This window comes from Vespa mandarinia, chromosome 7 (assembly GCF_050613455.1).
Source record: "Vespa mandarinia isolate Hongniang chromosome 7, ASM5061345v1, whole genome shotgun sequence".
In the NCBI taxonomy this organism is placed as follows: domain Eukaryota; kingdom Metazoa; phylum Arthropoda; class Insecta; order Hymenoptera; family Vespidae; genus Vespa; species Vespa mandarinia.
Window position 1 is genome coordinate 6,607,654 of NC_140816.1, and position 20,594 is coordinate 6,628,247.

Here is a 20,594-nt window from a genome sequence, read left to right on the forward strand (position 1 = left end):
GCACGTATTTATATTACTGATAATTTGAAAATACCGCCTTTGTGTTTAGCACAGCGATCCAGTCGTACCAACTGAAAAAAAAAGATCACAAAAACGTTTCGTTGTTGCGTCATATTATGTTCTCGTAGCTCAAGTCGCAAAACGGCGTTTGCATGAGTGAGGGCGGGGGAGGGGATTCACAGCACTCGCGCGCGTTACACCACACTAACGTGTCGTCCTGTGAAAGCACATCGTCTTGTCGAAAAACGTAGAGTGCAACGAGCGGGCAAAAAGTATCGGAGGAACGAGAACGATTCGTAAGGCGCGATCGACTTTGGCGCGTGTAAATGCTCGCGTATCGCGTGACCGTTGATCGGACGTATCAGTGCGCGCGCGGCACATCAAAATGGCGTGAACCGATCGTGTGCTTCTAGGTTATATTCGCTCGTGGCGGGCCACGATCGCGGGTACAACGGAACGTTAATAAGACGAACGAAGAGAACGAAGAAGAGGAAGAGGAAGAAGAAGAGAAAGAGGAAGAGGAAGTGAAGGAGGAGTAGGAGGTGAAGGAAGAAGAAAGAAAAGGAAGGAAGGAAGGAAGGAAGGAAGAAAGAAAGAAAGAAAGAAAGGGAAAAAGAAAAAAGTAATACAAGAAGAGAACGACAAGGTCGTGAGCGTTGTCGGTAAAAGTAAAGGTGGCGACTACAACAACGGCCCCGACGATACTAAACAGAAGGAAAAGGAGGAAAACGGCGACAGCAACGGCAACGGCTACGACGACGAGCGCGAACGGAATAACAACAACAACAACGACGACGACGACGCCGTCGACGCCGACGAGGACGGCGACGGCGACGTCGACGTCAACGTCAACGTCAACAATAAAAAGAAGGAAAAGGAGAAGGACGACGCCGACGACGACGACGACGACGACGTCGACGAAACACACGACGGATACGATTACGGAGCCGGTGGCAACGGCGACACTAATCAGAACGAGAAGAAGGAGGACAACAACGAGGAGAACGAAAATTACAAGGGCCAAAATACGAGGGACCCTTTCCTCCTCCCCGTCCTCCTCCTCCTCCCTCTCTTCTTCCTCCTCCTCCTCTTCTTATTTTTCCTCCTACCTCTCTTCTTCTTCTTCTTCTTCTTCTTCTTTTTCCTCCTCCTCTTCCTCCTCCTCCTTCACTTCCTTCTCTTCTTCTTCTTCTTCTTCTTCTTTCGAATCTTATTACGACGACTCCACGTGCGTTCTTTTGCCAAGAGTTACATGAGTTATGAGGACGGAATGCCCGCAGGCGGTAGCGGTCGTTTCCGCGGTTACCCTGCGCGGATGTCCGAGCGACAACAACTCGCGCTTCTTCTGCAAATGACCTCTCAGGAAATGGTATCGGGTGAGTTATGTTTTCAATATCGTCGTAACAAAAGAAAAGAAAAAAAAAAGAAAAAAAAAAAATAAATAGAAAATATCTTGCCCTTTTATTCCTTTTACCTTCCTAACATATCTTAACTCTATACGCGAAAGCAAGCTCGATTATTACGTTCCATACGTCTCGTTCTTAACAGCATTTACCAATAAATATTTGATTATTTACACACGAACGATCACCCTCGATATATTTATTTACGTTCATTCGCAGGAACGAATCGTTACATTCGCATTCTCGATCTGATCGGCGCGTATAGGGTCAACCAATCTATGTGACCCATGTGACAGGTCGCAGAAAATTGGCGCGGAAGCGCGCCAAATGGCGCCCGCGTGCGTGCGCACGCCCACGTATATTCTCTCTCTCTCTTTCTCTCTCTCTCTCTCTCTCTCTCTCTCTCTCTCTCTCTCTCTCTCCCTCTCCCTCTCTCTCTCTTTCTCTCTCTCTCTCGCTCGCTCGCTCGCTCGCTCGCTCACTGTCATTGGAATTTCTGCAACCGGGATCCGTTCCAAAAACGTTTTAACATGCCTTCTCCTTCTTCGCGCGACTTATAAAACGTTCACCAAAATTGCACCGACCTATTTTTTCGAATCTTTTAATATCGTCTATACTAATGTTTATCTCAATTAATTATCCGAGAAAATCGATGATTTATCATCTCTTTTATTTGCAATTTTACATATATACATATATATATGTATATATATAAGTAGAAATAGCCTGGGAATATGGTCATTTTTTAAAATCATCTCTCGCCAATGATCTTTAATATTTTTAATATTACATTGTCTTACGATGAAATTGATTAAAAGAAAAGAAAAGAGGAAGAAAAATATAATAAAACAAAGGACAAGCATTGAAAAAACGTTTCCAAATTTTCAGGTGGAAATCGTCCGGAAAGTCAGTCAGGACCGAATAATAATACGAATACTACGAGATCGTCGACGTTGCAACAACAGCGAGGTTCCAAAGGTCGATGGACCAATAAAAATGGAGAATCGTCTGTTCAATCGTCGATTGGCCGTAAGGAAGATTTTCGTGTGCGGCCAGTACTTGTGAATGGTTACGATCTTAATGCGAAGGAACCTGCTAGCGGTAAGTTATGATCGGATATTTATTTCATTCAAATTTTTCTAACATGAGAAAGAGATTGGATGTGTATTAAGACGGATATATATATATATATTCACCATTATATAGTATTATAACACTATGTGTATATATACATACATACCAAACACACACACACGCACACACTTGTTGTACAAGGTGTTACGAACGAATAAGACGTACATATGTTATAATATATATGTCGGCCAATATTATATTCGGTTATGGCGGTTACAGCGGTAGCAACGTTGGCCGCACACAACTCTCCGTACAGATCAATACTCGAGGTAGGGCCCCCCACGACTCTTCTTCCTTTTCAGCCTATCTCTCTGTCCTGTATGTACATACATATATACGTACCATACCTATAACAGACGTGTACATACGAACGCTGACGAATATATATCAAAATTTTATTTATATATATCTCAATGTTTTCCCTTTTTCTACGAATAAGAAAAGTTGTTCTTAAAAAAAAAAACCCTCAAATAAATGCAATATATATTTTTATAGTCCTCGTTCCGTTGTTAATTATGTGACTAAGAAGCACTTCCCCTTTCCTCCCTTTTCTCCTTTGACCACGTCCTTTGGATCATTCTTTTAAGGATCATTCATGGCTCTATGAAATATTTCATAATAAAATAATTATCAAGACGAGATACAATGAAACTGTACAATATTTTCATTAATACTTGTTCTCATCAATTTCTTCTTTTTTTTTTTTTTCTTTCTTGAGAAAGGCAGAGAGGAAGAGAGAAAAAAATTTCTATGATCAACATTGCACTTAAAAAAATTTAGGTTATGATTTTGTCATTATACCATTGTTTTTTCTATTTAGCAAATTTCATTATTTACATATAACACGTATAAATAATTCGTTCTAGCAAAACCGACTGAAATGAATCACGCATGAATGCGTATACGTTATGATTGACCCGCATAGTCAAACCGGGACAGATAATGTTATATATCGTGATAGAAAGCGTTACGTATATATACCGCTTCTTACAACGTATAGTCATTCGATCCTTAGTCATCATGATATTATAGCTTATAGGCATATATGGGGTGGGCCAAACGTTTCTAAGCTTATAGTTTTACAATTTGAAAGTAACAAAAAAAGAAAAAAAAAAAGGAAACAAAAGATTAATCTAAAAAGTGCTTGCAAAAAGAATAATCGATTTTTAAAAATAATCTAGGAACTTTGAATCCAATATGTTTACAAAGATTTATAATATTATTATTTATAAATTTATAATATTATTATTTAAAATTATATGATTCATTGATTAACGGATAGATATTGGAAAAGAAAATATAATGTTTTTTAATATCATTTATATAAATGTTATTTTCTAACAAGTGCAGTTTTATAATTTAGTTTCTGGAATATACATGAAGTTAATTGAGAATTCAAAGGTTTAAAGACGAACGTTTCGTACTCATTTACATTGCATGCATATATATGCACACTATACGTAACGATACAGCCTGAAACATTTCATTAGAAATATTTCGAAGGATTTTTTCTTTTATTATTATTATTATTATTATTATTATTATTATTATTTTTCTTAATTTTTGATTCTAAATGATTTATGCACGTTGAATCTATGATTTTATAGATCAAACGTAATTTTTACTTTGCAAATGTAAATATATTTATTATTTATTTATTTTTTTTTTCTTTTAATATTGAAATTAAAAAATTTCATTTAATTATTACAGCTTTATTCAGTTAAGAAATATTAATGTGACGTTAATATATTATGCGTAAATATAGGGACAAGGTACATCAAATCTCTTTTTTACACGATGGGCGTGTACGGTGCAAAAAGAAATATTCATATAAAAAAATTGATTTGTAAAAAATAATATAAAATTTATGTACTATAAATATAACAAATTATAAAAGTAGCAATCTAAAATATAGAAATATATTAATTAAGAACATTTTATTTAATAAACACATAAAAGAATAATTAATCTATTGAGAAAAATAAAAAAAAATAAATAAATAAATAAATAAATTAAAAAAGAAAATTATGCAAAATTTTCGTGACATTTTCTGGGAGCTAATTAGTGTGCATTTTTGCAATCGTGTAAAAGTAAATAAAACGTGTTTAAAAAAAGAAAAAAAAAACATAAATAAAAAGTATGAATCGTATAAAAAGATCACTTTTATTTATTTGATTAATATTTTGATTAATTAATGACAAGTATTTTCTTAAATAAATGATTAAATATATATGAATATTTTCGTTTATTATTTATAATAAAAGATCAATACGTAATATAATTGGTCAGTCCAGATTTTAAGTAATTGCCAAAGTTGCGTCTGGGTTTATTATATATACTGATCGTTTATTTAAAATACAAGATTAAAAATGATTGAAATTACTGACCGAATAAATAACAATGATGAAAACAAATACCGTGTAAAAGAAGACCCAAGTACACACACACACACGCACATATTAACGAAATAAAATAAATTAATTTTTGAGGTTAGAAAGAATATTTTTAAGAAACATTGCAGAATAAAAGGTGATATCGGGCGCCGCCCGCGTCTTTTAAAGCGGATGAAACGTTAGCGTTAACAGAGTAAAATACATATTTCGTTCCTTCGAACGAATTGTAACAAGTCTGACTTTTTTTTCTTTTTTATAAAATTCATATGTCGGGCTCTCTTCATTTCGATTTATAAAAAATACAAGAGCAATGGAAATTCAATTGTTCGATTCAATTCAATGATAGTAACAATGCATCGAGATAAATGCATCGATAAAAGCTGAACGCAACTTTTCACTAATACATTTAATATGTGTATAGTATGTATGTATGTACATGGCTGATATTATTTTTACAAAGATGATTGATTATTGAAAACGGAAATGCAGAATTATATCATTTTCTTCTTAAAGAATGTACATACTATTGTTGAAAATATTGATATATTATTCAAAATTTTTATTAATTTTAAAAATAAGGACATTCTCCATCATTTTTATCGATATGTATTTTCGATATTCTTATCAAAAGGATATTTTTCTCAAAATTGGTCAAAAGTTTTTTCTATGTGATTTTTAACAATAAATCACTTTCTTTCGAGACTTTTTAGGTTATTTCTTTTTTTCCCCGGATTATAAAACCACAAGTCTAACTTGTAACAAATAAATAAAGAAAAAAAAAATTAGTCTAAAATGTCTTGAAAAATAATAATTGATCCTTAAAATCATTTAAGACTTTTGCTCCATTCTGTATTTTGTTCGAATATTCGAAAAAAAAAAATGAAGAAAGAACGAACAAAAAATTATTTATTTTTATAAATATTACATTATTTATCGATACTAATTATGTGCACATATCGAATAATCGTTTGATCTTTCTATGGATCAGAGAAAATCGGTGATAAAAACAAAATAATTGAACGACCTCTCTCCTCTCCTATGTTGTTCTATCTTCTTTAAAGACCGGTACTGTGTACTTGTTTTTCACGTATGTAAATATCCGTCTCGTCTTTTTCGTTCGCTATCAGCGAATTATTACGACTCTTTTAAAATCAGTTTCATGCGCCTACATATCGTATGTGTTCATTTCAATCTTATGATTTATAATCGATTGCATCTATTATTTCTTTGTTTTTCGTGTAAAAAAATAAAAAAATAAAAAAAAAAAAGATCGTACAGAGATATATAGAAATTCTATGGAAACACATTGAATTCTATGAAAACGCTTTATATACTTGAGCTCTAATATAGTGTAAGTAAATGGATTTCTTGGATAATATTTTTTCTTAAATACTTCATGTAAAATGATATGTATATAAGAAAAATTTATTATAATATATATAATTTAATCGAAATTCGAGAATAGAATCGATCGAATCTATTATCGACTTTAAGTTCAACATAACCTCGTCAATGTAAAATATGGAGTTTTAAACTAGTCAATGTTTGAACTAGTCAATGTAATCAATATTAAATAGTATTATATATTATACGATATTAGAAAAACGATTAATACAAACATAAGAGAATGTTTCGACATTCGTTCAATCATATCGTCGAATAATATTTCTCTTAATATCAATGGCCATAATAAGTTTCTTGCGGTATAAAAATAAAATATTTGCGATATTCCATTTTTAGTATATATATTTGAATGATAAAACGTATTTAAAATGGATTTTAAAATACAATTCGTTCTTTTGTTTCTAAGGAAATCCTTTAAGCGTCGATTTAAGGGGCAATGGTAGAGCAGAGACACGTTCGAAACACAAATACGGAAATGTCGAGTAGTGCGCAAACTCATGGGATCAACCTATTGCGATTGATACGTGATGGTGGGAGGTAGATTCGGGGAAGGGATGATCAGAGGTAGTCGGAGGGGAGAAAGGCGAGCCAATCATCGACAGGACGATACAACATGGCCACCAGTTTGCATAGGGCCGTGCTTGGGTGAACGTCGAGCACGTCGTGTAGGCAATTTTCGTCGATTAAACGACAGATGTCGCAACGTGCGCTTTAACTCGCCCGAAGTTGAGTTTAACAACGACGACGACGACGGACGACAATTGCGGCGTGACGGTTGTGTTTCTCTCTGTTGATTTTTCGTTCGCGAAACAAGGAGAAAACTCTTTCGTGATTCGTGGTGAAAGACGGTGGGGAAAGGAAAAAAAAAGAATAGAATATAATAGCAGCTAAGAAGAGCGGAATTCGAGAATTTGATTAATAATCGAGAAAATGGGAAGAAAGTCGATACGTGATATCAGACCGAAATTGATTCGAATTGTCGAAGACGCGCGAGAATGATGATCCATTTGGATGAAATCGAAAGGAATCGAAATATTGTAAAGATTTCGCGCTTCTTCGACGAGATCTTCGTACCGCTGGTGTGGGTCCTCGCTTCCAGAACATCGAAACAACGAAAGGGAAGAACGAGGAAGATACTACATTAGCGGAAACGTAGTGCGTGTGCGAACATATCTACTCGAGTAGCCGGAAGTTTCTACCGTGATACGAGCTGAATTTTTCCCTTCAAGGTTAATTGCATCCTTGCGAAAACCGTCGAATACGGATTTTATTTTTCTCTCTGATCGCTTATATCGAATTCCGTCTATCATCGTTGAGATTTCCTTTATGAAAATGTTCGAGAACTAATGTATCTCGTCGTTCGTTACAAATGTCGTATATTAAACCATGACCTTGCTTTTATTTCTTATCAAAAAAACGTACAAAATTCCAACGTAGTATAAATTCTTTGAATATCACGACGAATGTAAAAATATTCTAACCTTATCTATCCCATTCCAAAACAATACAAAAACACTAATGATACTAAGTTGATTCTAATCAGTGTGTGTGTGTGTGTATTCGTACGCACGTACATTTATATTTCACTTCATAAAATTTCGTAACAAATCGTCTTGTCTACGTTCTTTTACAAGAAATTTCATTATTGTTTTCGCGTTGACAGACATTCCAGGTGCAAACTCGCCCAACGAGTCGTCGACTACGTGTACGGTAACGGCGACAACGACGACGACGACAATAACAACGACAACTGCGACGATCACTACCGATAGTCCAAATCGTTCTCCCCAAATCGAGAACCCAGATGCAACGCCGGTTATAACGACAATCGTTTCGACAACAACAGCGACGACAACTACGTCAACTGGTACAACGGCAACATCATCGAATGAGCAACACGAACAACAGCAATCTTCGTCGTCGCTTTATCAGCAACACTACAATCATCACTCACAGTATCAACACCAACAGCAGCAACGCACGACCGGAAGTGCGTCAATCGCTGCACCGCACGTCGCCGAAGACAGTGGAGCCCCCTGTGAAATGCGGAGGACACCACCACAAAATAAAGGTAAAACTGTATGTGCATTTTTGTATATGCACTCCTTGAAGAAAATACCTTTTTATTCATAAGTTTATATCTTTTGAGCTACCTTGTACTATTGAATATTTCTCGCTTCTGGAGGTACTCGTATGTCAATTTACAATAATGTGTCTAGCAAAGGTTAATTTATCCTTTTTTCTGTCAACAAAATTTACAAGACGAAAGTTTTTCTTTTGTTTCCTTTTAAGATAATAGTCCGACAAATGTTCAGGCAGAACATTCGTCATGCAAAAATGACGCGTTTGGAAATTAAACGAAGTCATTTATAGAAAGCCAGTAGTAATTCGTCATCATAATGAATTATTTTCCTGTGCTAAAAGATATGAATTAAAAACGATACGAGGTTTCACGTACGATCCTCGATAAGAAGAGATACGTACGTTAATCCGATCGAAATGAATTAATTTCAAATTGAAGTATGAAAGCTTTGCAAGATGCTTCGGGAAAATGAAAGAGGATTTCAAATAATTGTATGATGCAGAATTAAAATAAGGAATAATAACTCAAATATATCGGATTTTAATGTGCGTATATATATATATACTTTATGAAAACAGACCTTTATTCCGTATTAATAGTTTTATCGATACATCAATAAGAAAATTTTCTCATTATCAAAGCTAATAATACACATGATAAAACGATTAACTGATAAACCACATATAATAAGTAAGGTTATAAAGTTTATGCGATAACAAAATGACAATATATATCTTTTATCGATGCTGTCACGAAAATGTTAATTGTTTACAATATTGATAGGTTTATTCATTAGCATTATTAGCGAATGAATGTTGCGTCGGTGAAGAAATGTATGTAGCACGTGGTTCGATAAAAAGTCAACATCGTATCTTATTTGACAACTAAAAGAGGAGTCATAGAGTAAACTATAACAGCAGCAGCAGCAGCAGCAGCGTGGCTTTGGCTTTGGCTTTAGTCATCCTCGAAACGGGCTAGCGGGGCATGCTGGTAAAGTGGACACTCGAGTGCGTAGCGAAAAAAGAGTGAGGAGAGAGAGAGAGAGAGAGAGAGAGAGAGAGAGAGAGAGAGAGAGAGAGAGAGAGAGAGAGAGAGAGAGAGAGAGAGAGAGAGAGAGAGTGGATTGGCTTAACGGCGGTGCGGAGGGGGGGGAGGAACCGTGAGAGAATGCGCTCGAGGTGGTAAAGTGGGAGGGATAAACGGGATAAGGTCGGAAGCATGCTATGACTGGCAAATACACGTACGTGTTGTATGTGTGTGTATGATATGTGTATACTACGCTACTCGGCGCGGCATGGCACGGTACGATGCGGTGATGTGCGGTGCGGTGCGGTGTGACATGTTAACGTTAACATTCACGTTCACGCTGCTCGCACTGGTTATGCTCCTCGGGGGCTTATGCACTTGCGCGTACATCGACACTCAGCTACTTGGATTATTGCACCTCCGAGAGGGTGAGAGAGATTGTATTATCCGATCAAATCTCCGTTCTCTCTTTCTCTCTCTTAGTACATTGAATTCTTACTTTTTTCTTTTTTTTCTTTTTTTTTTAAATTTATTTTTTAATTAATTTATTTTATTTTATTATATATTATTTTTTTTTTATTTTTTTATATTTCTTTTTCTTTTTTTTTTAATTTTATTTTACTAATATTTAACCTCGATTGCAAAATAATGACAACGACGATGATGATGATGATGATGATGATGAATGATTTGTATTTTCGCGCCAATTCGCGTCGAAATCGACACAACCATGAAGAACCGTTATCGTCGTCGCGTCGAAGATATCCGAGAAAGGAACGCGAGCACGAAGATGGTCGATCGTGCGTCACCCACGTGATGTCTCTTCTCTCTGTAAGAGACGACGACTACAATCGCGAAATTCTTCGTCTTCTTCCTCCTCTTCTTCTTATGCTTCTTCTTCTTCTTCTTCTTCTTCTTGTTCTTCTTGTTCTTTTCTTGTTCTTCTTCTTGTTCTTCTTCTTCTTCTTTTTCTTCTTCTTCTTCTACCTCTTCTTCTTCTTCTACTTCTTCTACTTCTTCTTCTTCTTCTTCTTCTTCTTCTTCTTCTTCTTCTTCTTCTTCTTCACTGCAGTGTCGTTCGTGAACTCGTCGAGTAAATCAATCTTCCGTAGTTGAGTTAGCTTATCAACATTACGCTTAAGTAAGTCGATAATATTCTCATTTATTCATGAGAATATTCTTTAAGCGAGAAAGATGTGTGATTATTTCGATATTCCATTCCGACAAGTGGTTTGTTTATCGCAACGTCAACTTGTTTCTTTTCTTTTCTTTTCTTTTTTTTTTCTTTTCTTTTTCTTTCTTTGTCCTCTTTCGATCCTTTGTTTTCAAAATAAATAATATATACACCTTTCGTATCTCTTTTCTTTGAAGTTATTAAGAAAGAAAAATATGAGGGGAAGAAGATAGAGAGAGACAGAGAGAGAGAGAGAGAGAGAGAGAGAGAGAGAGAGAGAGAGAGAGAGAGAGAGAGAGAGAGAGAGAGAGAGAGAGAGAAAGTCTGTTGTTAGCTGAGAGATGAGATAATGTGTGCGACGATTGTCGACAGATAAACGTCGATGTTGGAGGACGCATTATTTATGGTAAAAACGTGCTTGATCAATAAATATTAATACACACTGAGGACACTTCGTTTCGTCGAATATACAATATTCATGAATATCGCTTCGGAAGATTATGAAAAATATAACCTATTCATATCGATTTTGAAATATTCTCCCGTTTATGAATATGCAAGAAGAACGGAGGAGAGAGAGAGAAAAAGAGAGAGAGAGAGAGAGAGAGAGAGAGAGAGAGAGAGAGAGAGAGAGAGAGAGAGAGAGAAGAATTCATTGACCAACGAGATGCGCGATGTATTTTCGGATGTTATACGTGAGACCGCCAAGTCTCTTTCTTTCTGGCACGATTTCTCCTTCGGTTCAGGGAACGTGAGATCATAAAAAAAAGAGGAAAAAAAAATAATATTTTAATAATTATATAATAATAATAATAATTATTATTATTATTATTTTCTCGAAATAAAATTTTGGAACAATGGAAAAATTAAAAATAAAAATTTATTATCTCAACAAATTGTTATGTTTTGTTCGCGATAATTATTTCAGGATTAATCGATGTTTTAAAGTTGTAAATGATCGTATAATTGAATGCAAATTTTGGTTGTTGTATGTAAAATTAAATGTTGTAAATTTATGATATTGTAATGACGTAATAATAAATATACATTTAAAATGGGACAAAATAATAAATACATTTCTGTTAATACGATCTTGTATATACGGGATCGTAAAAAGGGTGACAAATCGATCGTAAATCACTTTTTCACATTCTATAGATTTAAAAAGGACTACGATCGTATACGGAATCGTAGGAAAGGTCAGTGACAAATAGGTCGTAAATCACTTTTTACGTTATATTCATGTTTAAAGGGCGTATTATTCATCGTCATCTTTTCATCCTCCTAAACTATTAACTAATAAAAAATAATTTTGCTTGCGTTTCGCAGTCGATAGATCGGGAACCGGGCAGTCTGGAAGCTCGCCGAGGGTGACGCTCCGGCTCAACCAGGTACGAGGAGCGAGGGATGAGAAAAAAGGGGGTGCATCAAACTCCCGTCAGGGTGCTATAAACGCACAGGTATAAATAAGACGGTTTGTAGTAAGCCTATTTTATTCGTACGACAAAAGATTCACGGAGTAGTAGGATCTATATATCTATATTCGATTTTAGATCACTAATGCGTAATGACAATTTTTTTTTCTAAATCTATCTGTTAGTTGAAAGCTTCTAGAGAAAAGTAATTTTATTTGCTATCTTACGAATTAAGGATTTTATTCTTTTTATCTTTTTTTTTTATTTTTATTTTTATCTTTATTTTTCTATATCTATATGTAATCTACAATGATATATCGCTAAAAATATATATATAGATCATTGATTTATATTATTTTTAGAGTCAGGGACAAATGGAATCGTCGTCGAAGATGCCATTAAGTGGTTCATCGGCTATCACAAACGTCTCTGGATCGAGTGGATCTGGAAATGCAACATCTACCGCAGACAACGGTGACGTTTATGAGTTCAAAAGCTCGAAAGAACCTACGCCAGTAAGAGGCACGAGTTCTTCGCCGAATCCCAATCCTGAAAAGGATAAGGAGAACGGGAAATCATTATCCGGACAGATAAACCAAAACAATGGTAATAATGCAACAACTAGCGGTGGATCGACAACGACTACTAGCGATTCCACAGCTGCTTCTTCCACATCCGACGATCCCTCATCGATTTCCTCATCACCCTCGACTAAACGAGCTTTCGAGGGTGACAATGCCGATGATCAAGACGAAGAAAATCGGCGAAAGAAGCGTAAGGATACGGAAAATGTAAAGGACGGTGTTAAGAGTACACCAACTGGAAGACAAAGTACTGGCAGAAATGCCACAAATGCAGGAGATAAAGTAAGAAGCTTTTATCATACACTATCCTTCTTCATTTTTAATCGAAGGATTTAATTTTTTTCCTTATACATAATAGATCAAAAGTTTTTAGATAATTTTTTAAAATCAATTATATTCTTTCTCGAGACTTTCTAGATTAATTTTTTAGTAAAAGCCATAAAACTCTCGAAATTCTCGGAAAAAAATAATTGACTTTTGATGTAATTTTTATTTGTATCATTTAAAGCGCCTCTCTATTAGATATTTGAAATATTTCTTTGATACGATTTTTGATATTGTTTACTCTATATAGTGTACGAAATCTGGAAAGCAAAGTTCCAATGCTGTATCCAGTAAAAATAATCAAAACGCGGCCTCCAATGCTGCGGATAGAAAAAGTCCGAGTACAGCTTCGATGGCGAGCAGTCCTAAACCTTCGAATACACCTGTTGGTTCCACAACAAATACGAAAACTGCAACACCCGTATTACCTGAATCCGACGGTGAAGATGATCGTTCTAAAAGTTCTGATTCCGGTTCGGCTCCTAAAGTTCCACCTTTGAAAATAGTTATACCACAAAGTACTACGTCCGAACAGGAACAGGGTAATAGAAATGGAAAGAATACATCCAATAGAAGTCATCAGTTGCCTTACGTCGTAGCTAGTTCTAATAGTAATGATTCAACGGATAAAGATCAAAATCAATCTGCCAGCGGTACAACTAGTCCTACGGAAAATGGAAGTGGGACAAAGGTCGATGATAAAAAAGATTTTACTGGTACTCTACATTCTGAAGAAAGATCGACCCATCATCAAAGAGTTCTTAGAAGTTCGCATAGGTAAAGGATACAATTTATTGTATAAATAAAAATTAATTGTCATTGATTTATAGTGAAGATTCTTACTTAAAGAATTTTATCTATCGATTTTTCATTTTTAATAACATTGTATACGTCTTCGTGCTAAAACGAAATATTATAATCTTTTATTTTTTTTTGTTATTTCACTTTATTATTATAATATACAATCACTTATTTTCAATATAATACTTTGCATATTCTTTTTATATTATTTTCTAAATCATTATCATTGTCATTATTATTTTTATAGAACTGGTAATGGTAATAATGGTTCAACAGCATCAAAAGAAGTATCAGGATCTGGTGCTGGTAATGGTAACTACTCAAATTCTTCTCCTTTACCTGTAGCTACGACCGATCGATCTAACAATTCTTCGCCACAACAAAGACATCATTCTCCGCCACCCGAGAACACTAATTCAGAATCTAATAAACCTACTTCTGCGGAATCATCGAATACTGGAACTATAACAAAAACGAATACAGCTACAGAAAAATCGGAAAAGAATACCGAATCTACAGGAAAAAATCAAAAAGATACAGGAGTAGAAAATTCTGAAAGTAATACTACTGCGGCTTCGTCCGCCGCTTCTAATACAACTACTTCATCTGCTCCTGTTGAACTACATCCTAGAAAAAGAAAAATGAAGCCTAATAAAGAAGCGCAACAAGCTGCAGCAACAGCTGCAGCTAATGAAGCAGCGGAAGCGAATAATACAGGACCAGAAGTACATCCGCATGATCAACCTATTACTAATTGTTACCAATTATTCCTAAATATTAGAAAACAGGTGAGATTAAAAATAATAATGGATTTTGTTACGACGATATAATACTATCTATTGTTTGTTATTGATGCATGAGAATAATCTCAGGGTTTCTTTTTTTCCGAGCCTTATTTTTTGTTAGTTGAATAACGAATGAATTTTTCAGATTGAACGAAGAAGAAAAGGCCTATTTCCAGTTCAACCAAAACCTCCTCAAGGTTTTAAAGATTATTTGATGAATCGCTGTACATATGTATTAGCTGGAAATGCAAACAACGAACCGAATGTTAATCCACCAGTTAGTTTGCAAAGTCTTATGAAAGATTTGTATATAGAACAAGAAAAAGAGAGATATCGACTTAGGATGCAACACGTAGTAGAGAAGGAAAAATTAGTATTATCTGTGGAACAAGAAATCCTTAGAGTTCATGGCAGGGCGGCCAGAGCTTTAGCCAATCAGTCACTTCCTTTTTCAGTTTGTACTATTCTTAAAGATGAAGAAGTTTATAATGTCATTACTCCAGAACAAGAAGAAAAAGATAGAAATGCACGAAGTAGGTATAATGGGAGATTATTTTTAAGCTGGCTGCAAGATGTTGATGATAAATGGGAAAAGATAAAGGTAATTTATGAGAAATAATTGTCGTTTTTACCTGAATTTTTTTTTTCTTTTTTTTATTTTTTTTACATGGACACATTTAAATTCATATATGGTCTTTTTATTAATTCAGGTTAAAATAAAATATTGTGTTAAAACCGACTGATTGTCATTACTTTGCATATCAGTTTAAAAAAGCACAGTACATGTGTCAATAATCTAAATACTGTTCATCGCCTTTTTCTGTATTATAAATTATTCTTTATTTTTTGTTTTGTTTTGTAGGAAGCAATGTTGTTACGACATCATAACGAAGCCGAATCCTTACATGCCGTTCAAAAAATGGACTGGGAATGGAAATTAAAAGAAGTTGGACTTTGTGAATTCAAAGCAACACCTCAAATAGAAGATGTTCATGTTCCGATGGTACATGTTTCAGATGACTTTGACTTATTACCTGCTTAGTATACAGTGACTGAACAATCATATTGTACGTTTCTATCATGTACCTTTAAATTAACTTTAAGGATGGTCGTTATTTAATCTGTGATCTCTTCATTAATATATCCGCTCTTTTGCACTTATTTTTCATATATAGGTTTTCATATAATGTATGACAAATGCATCCCGAGGTTGAAGGTAGAATTGGTATAAAATAGTTAGAATGAGAATATTCGTATTCTTTTAACTGATTTTCTAAAATTATTACAACATTTTAATTAATCTTTTATTCAATTAAACTTATCCTTTTAAGTGAATAATTCAAAATATGCAAAAGCTTGATTGCTTAAAGAGGCAAAACTTTCAATAACTTTGTACAAAGTTTATCATTCTATCAATCTCAAATGAAGACTCATTAAAAACGATCATTAACTATGATCAAAATTTCAATAATGTTTCTTATATAGGAAACAAAAAATATTTAATTTTCAAGTATTGGTTTGTACATATTTTGTAACTAGTTATATGTATCATAAATAAATTAATAATGTATAGTTTCTCTTCAAAATAAGAAAAAATGTGTATAATAAATACGAATGCTTTGAGATATTAAATTATAATGTTTATCTTTTATTTTCAGTCTTATCAGAGAAATTTTCTTCAGTAGTTACATTATTTAAATTAGGATTACCCAATTTGTAATCTATTGGTTTATCAAACCCCATTATTTTTTGATAATGATTGAAATCATTAAAATTATTTTCATCAAAAAGTAAAGGCTTGCCTTTAATAAGGCATGTTGTAAATATACCACTAATCTCTGGTATTACGACATCATCTGGTGTAAATTCAATCTGTAAAATATAAATTTTATCTATAACTTTTTTACGAAGTATAAGAACCTTTAGATTTATAAAAAATATATTAAATACTTTGTTTTCAAGAAGAAATAAGCTGTAGGTTGTAGCAAGGTATTTATCTCTCTCAGAATCATAATAAATAAATGTCACATATCTCTTTGTTAGTATGTGTAAAAATAAAGTCATACTAATTGAGAGAACTCCTAATATGATGGATCCTGCAATACCCATTGTACTGTCCATTGCAATAGACTGCATAATAAAATAAGGTTGTATCGCAATTGCAAACGCCGATGATGATAAAGAAAATATCTTCAGATTACGAATGTATCTCTTCAGAATCCCATCATAGATTTCTAAAGATTTTCCTTGAGAATATTCTTGATTGTTGTGAACAGCTCTCTAAAAAAAGTATAATATATAATTTGTTCCAAATTTAATATTATTAGTTAAATATCAAACACTTCTTAATATAGAAATTATTTGAATAAATAGAAGATAGATCACACTACTTATCATTTATATATAAAATTTTAGAAAAAGTTAAAAGAAAAATTTGAATACAATGCTTCTTAATAAATTGTAATTCTAACCTTAACATAATTATTATTATAGTTTATACGGAGATAACTGCAACTCAAGTTCTTAGTATTTTTAAAATAAATTTCACATTTTTGTCGTAAATTAGCTCGTAGTATCAAGGACATTTTTTAAATAAATTATATTATAAGCCAATTTTTATTTTTTAAGTAAAACAATACGTTCAGACGCTTAACATTCAAATGTAATATGCACTACTTGTTTTTAATAACAATAACAATTAAAATGTCTACTTATTTTCTTTAAATAATTGCACATACAAATAGTCGAATATTTTATAAGAATTTTTTTTTTTTTTTTTTACAGCGACAGTACTATTCGCGTATGTACTTCATGTATTTCATCGGCTTGCCATCTGGTGAAGGAAAACTTGAACTACAAATTTTATTATAACCTTTACGTATTCGTGTGTGTACGTGTGTATGGTGTGTGCGAATTAATTATATGTTAAATACTAAAAAAATTTTTCATTTTTGAATCGTTTATGAATATTAAATTCGTAAGAAAGTAACAAGTTATATAAGGTCACTTTTATGTAATATTGTTTTTATGTAATATTGAGGAATATAAGAGGAACGAACTATTATGTAATTAGATAAAATTCTAACCTGATAGAAATTATGCAAACACAAATAGAAAAATAAAAAAACTTATATTTAAGGGTATTCAAAATTCTGATTATTTTTTTCGATACAATTCGATACAATGTTTCAATCACTTATTTCTTCCATGTCAGGATCAGACTTGATCAATATATTTTTATCTTTAACAATTAGTGACTTATACCATTGACTTTCTGCATCGTCTAAAGAGTTTCGTCTGAAAAGTATATTAATTAATATATAATCTATATGCATTTATTTATTTATTTAAAGTAGATAATATACTAACACAATAGTTTTGTCATACTGTGGTTTTCGTACTGGGTTCCATCCAGTGACAGGTGATTCATTAGCTACCATAATACCACGTATACATAAGGATAAACTAAGTTTATTCAAATTTGTATCCTAAAAGAATAACTTTATCTGCACAAATTTTGTAATATTATAATCTAACATATAATTTATAAAATAAGTAAAACTTACACGCCATTCTGAATTTAGGATATCTGTTAGACTTAAGACATCAGCACCTATACTTGATTCTTCTATGAATCTAATAGTATTTATATAATTTTCATGAAGAAAATACAGAAATGTAGTCGTTTGTGATTGAAAATATTCTGCTATTTCATCAGGATTATGAACAAATTTCCATGAATTTTCTATTTCTATCCCTAAAATTTGATGGTTGTATATTGTAATGTTATCTTGATATTTTTAATATTTTTTCAAATTAATGAGATTATTGTTTACTTTTAGGATTAATAACTCTACCAATTCCATGCAATAATCCAAGACTCTCTTTACGGTTAGTACACTCATTTTCCAACAGTTCTTCTGGTACTAATAAGAAAAATATTCCTTCAGATGGATTGAATTTATTGATTTATGATTTAGATTATTATAAATTTTCGCATAAGTTTTATTTACCTTTAAGTGAAATAAATATGATATTCAATAAAGCATTGCGGGCATCACCAATATTGTTGGATAAAATTTCATCGATTTGTTGTTGCATTATATGTAATAAGTTTTCTGCTGTTGAATTTAATATTAGTGATACCCTTTTTAACATATTTTTCATTGCTGTTTGTGTAACAGGATTTATACTGTATTTAACAAAAAAGGAATAAATTTATGTTTTCTAGTAATCTCATTACTTATATAAATATATTGAACATGTTTTAACATATTGAAGTAAACACTGAATGCCATTAAATTATTATCTCTCATTTCAGTTTTTCATACAATATCTTCATAAAGATGATTTATGTGCAATAAAACAGATCTCTTTTATAATTATTTAGCATGTTAAAAAATATCAATTAATCAAAATTAATCAAAATTAATCAAAATTAATCAAAATTAATCAAAATTAATCCAACATATCGATTAAATCAAAAAGATCTTACCTGATGAAAGAAATATTAAATTTTTCTCTTATATGAGGTGCAAATAAAGATTGTAGTAATTTAGAATTTCCCTCCTTATCTGTACATATAAATACTATAGGATCTCTTCCAAATTCAAAGTATTTGCTAAAATAATTGTATTCATGTATTTAGAAATTAAATAAAATGATCTATTAAATATAAAATATAAAAATCTTAATTAATATAAGTATAAAAATAAATAGTAACTGCTTACTGTAACATTGAATGAAAACTTTCTTTATCTTCATAATATATATTAGGAAAATCCTTAACTAATAAAAGACGTTTGCAACAATTGGATAATACAGAATTATATCGAGTAGCTCTCACCATGTAGTCCTCAAATTTATCACTCTGTCTCATTATCCTGTCTGATGAAAATATCTATAATTATAGGATCATGTAGTATTACATTTAATTTTTTGTTTATAAATCTTACTATTCTCATCCATTATCTGATCTATTGAATTTATCCATTCCGTAACTTCAAAACCATTTTCATTAGCTAATAATTTTATAGCGACGGTTTTTCCACAACCTGATGGACCAGAAATAACTAATGCAGTTGGCTTTCCTCTATGCGCTTTGTTTTGAAGCCAGTTCAGAATTTCTTGTTGCTTTTGTCTACTAATAACTAATTCAGATTGCATTTTTGGTTCACAATTTGATAATAATGTTGATAAGTTATGAGTATTTTTCTTCTTTGAAGTAATATCATAAACAATCTCTGTATGATCATCATAAGATATTTGAGAATAAGTCCTCTTAGTTAAAGATTTGTTGTTCGTAGTATTACAATCAAATGAAGATATTAACCAACTATTATTTCTCTGAAAAGAAAAAAACCATTTATACAAGTATTATAATGTATATCTTTTGATAAATTGTTAAACATTGAGTTATTTACCTTTTTATTAGCCATGTTGAAATATTGATATCTTATAAAATAAATAATTATTATATTTTATTCAAATATTACTTATTTAATGATTAATTAATAGTATTGATTGCAATTATATATTATTGTAAAGTTTTTATAAAATATTATTTAGTAAAATTGTTTTAGAAAAATTATGAAGATAGAATAACATCAGTTGGAAATACTTATTACAGTTATCAAAAAGTAAGGTTAAGATACACATGGCTATATAGAAACCGACGAAAAACTAGTTACTAAAGTATACTTTATTTTTCGATTATACAGAATAAAAATAATTAAAAAAAAAAAAAAAAATAGGAACGAATAATCTTTATTATAATATTATATATTTTGTTTACAAATCAAGTACAGATAAGTCATATTTATCTGATTAAGAAGCTATATAATAGTATTTAAACATTATGTAATAGACTCTACATGTTCATTACAGCATATTAATTATTGAAACATTATAAATACGTACTTTATCAAGTGTAATAAACACATAACAAATCGGTCAAGATTTTAATTACATTTTTGTTTAATTCAATTGCTTAAATATTATAGTAATTTATAAAAAAAAATTATTATTACATTATACTGAAATTACATATATTTAAATATGCGATATTT

General features: G+C 32.1%; 3 protein-coding genes across 4 annotated transcripts; 1 reads left to right on the forward strand and 2 right to left on the reverse strand.

Annotated features, from left to right (window-relative positions):
* The first annotated feature begins 144 nt into the window (after window positions 1-144).
* Window positions 145-15,978, forward strand: LOC118440533 (uncharacterized). Its single transcript, XM_035863715.2, has 9 exons — window positions 145-1,376; window positions 2,292-2,504; window positions 7,998-8,405; window positions 11,947-12,077; window positions 12,395-12,898; window positions 13,191-13,717; window positions 13,989-14,529; window positions 14,672-15,127; window positions 15,389-15,978. The coding sequence occupies exons 1-9, from the start codon at window positions 1,253-1,255 to the stop codon at window positions 15,566-15,568; spliced, it is 3,084 nt and encodes a 1,027-aa protein (XP_035719608.1). The 5' UTR covers window positions 145-1,252; the 3' UTR covers window positions 15,569-15,978.
* A 163-nt stretch (window positions 15,979-16,141) lies between these two features.
* LOC118440538 (transmembrane protein 70 homolog, mitochondrial) lies at window positions 16,142-17,411 on the reverse strand. Its single transcript, XM_035863722.2, has 3 exons — window positions 16,998-17,411; window positions 16,477-16,806; window positions 16,142-16,398 (listed from the first exon to the last, which is right to left on the reverse strand). Exons 1-3 carry the CDS (start codon window positions 17,109-17,111, stop codon window positions 16,168-16,170), a joined length of 675 nt encoding a protein of 224 aa, XP_035719615.2. The 5' UTR covers window positions 17,112-17,411; the 3' UTR covers window positions 16,142-16,167.
* Window positions 17,412-17,618: 207 nt separating this feature from the next.
* Rad17 (Rad17 checkpoint clamp loader component) lies at window positions 17,619-20,237 on the reverse strand. Of its 2 annotated transcripts, none has more exons than XM_035863717.2 (9): window positions 19,950-20,233; window positions 19,482-19,872; window positions 19,257-19,413; window positions 19,022-19,147; window positions 18,540-18,718; window positions 18,363-18,452; window positions 18,093-18,283; window positions 17,896-18,014; window positions 17,619-17,823 (listed from the first exon to the last, which is right to left on the reverse strand). In XM_035863717.2, the coding sequence occupies exons 1-9, from the start codon at window positions 19,962-19,964 to the stop codon at window positions 17,715-17,717; spliced, it is 1,377 nt and encodes a 458-aa protein (XP_035719610.1). In that variant the 5' UTR covers window positions 19,965-20,233; the 3' UTR covers window positions 17,619-17,714. The 2 variants fall into 2 exon arrangements, 1 of the variants encoding a protein (XP_035719610.1); XR_014982361.1 differs by having other exon boundaries at window positions 17,685-17,823; window positions 17,896-17,991; window positions 19,950-20,237.
* Window positions 20,238-20,594: the final 357 nt, after the last annotated feature.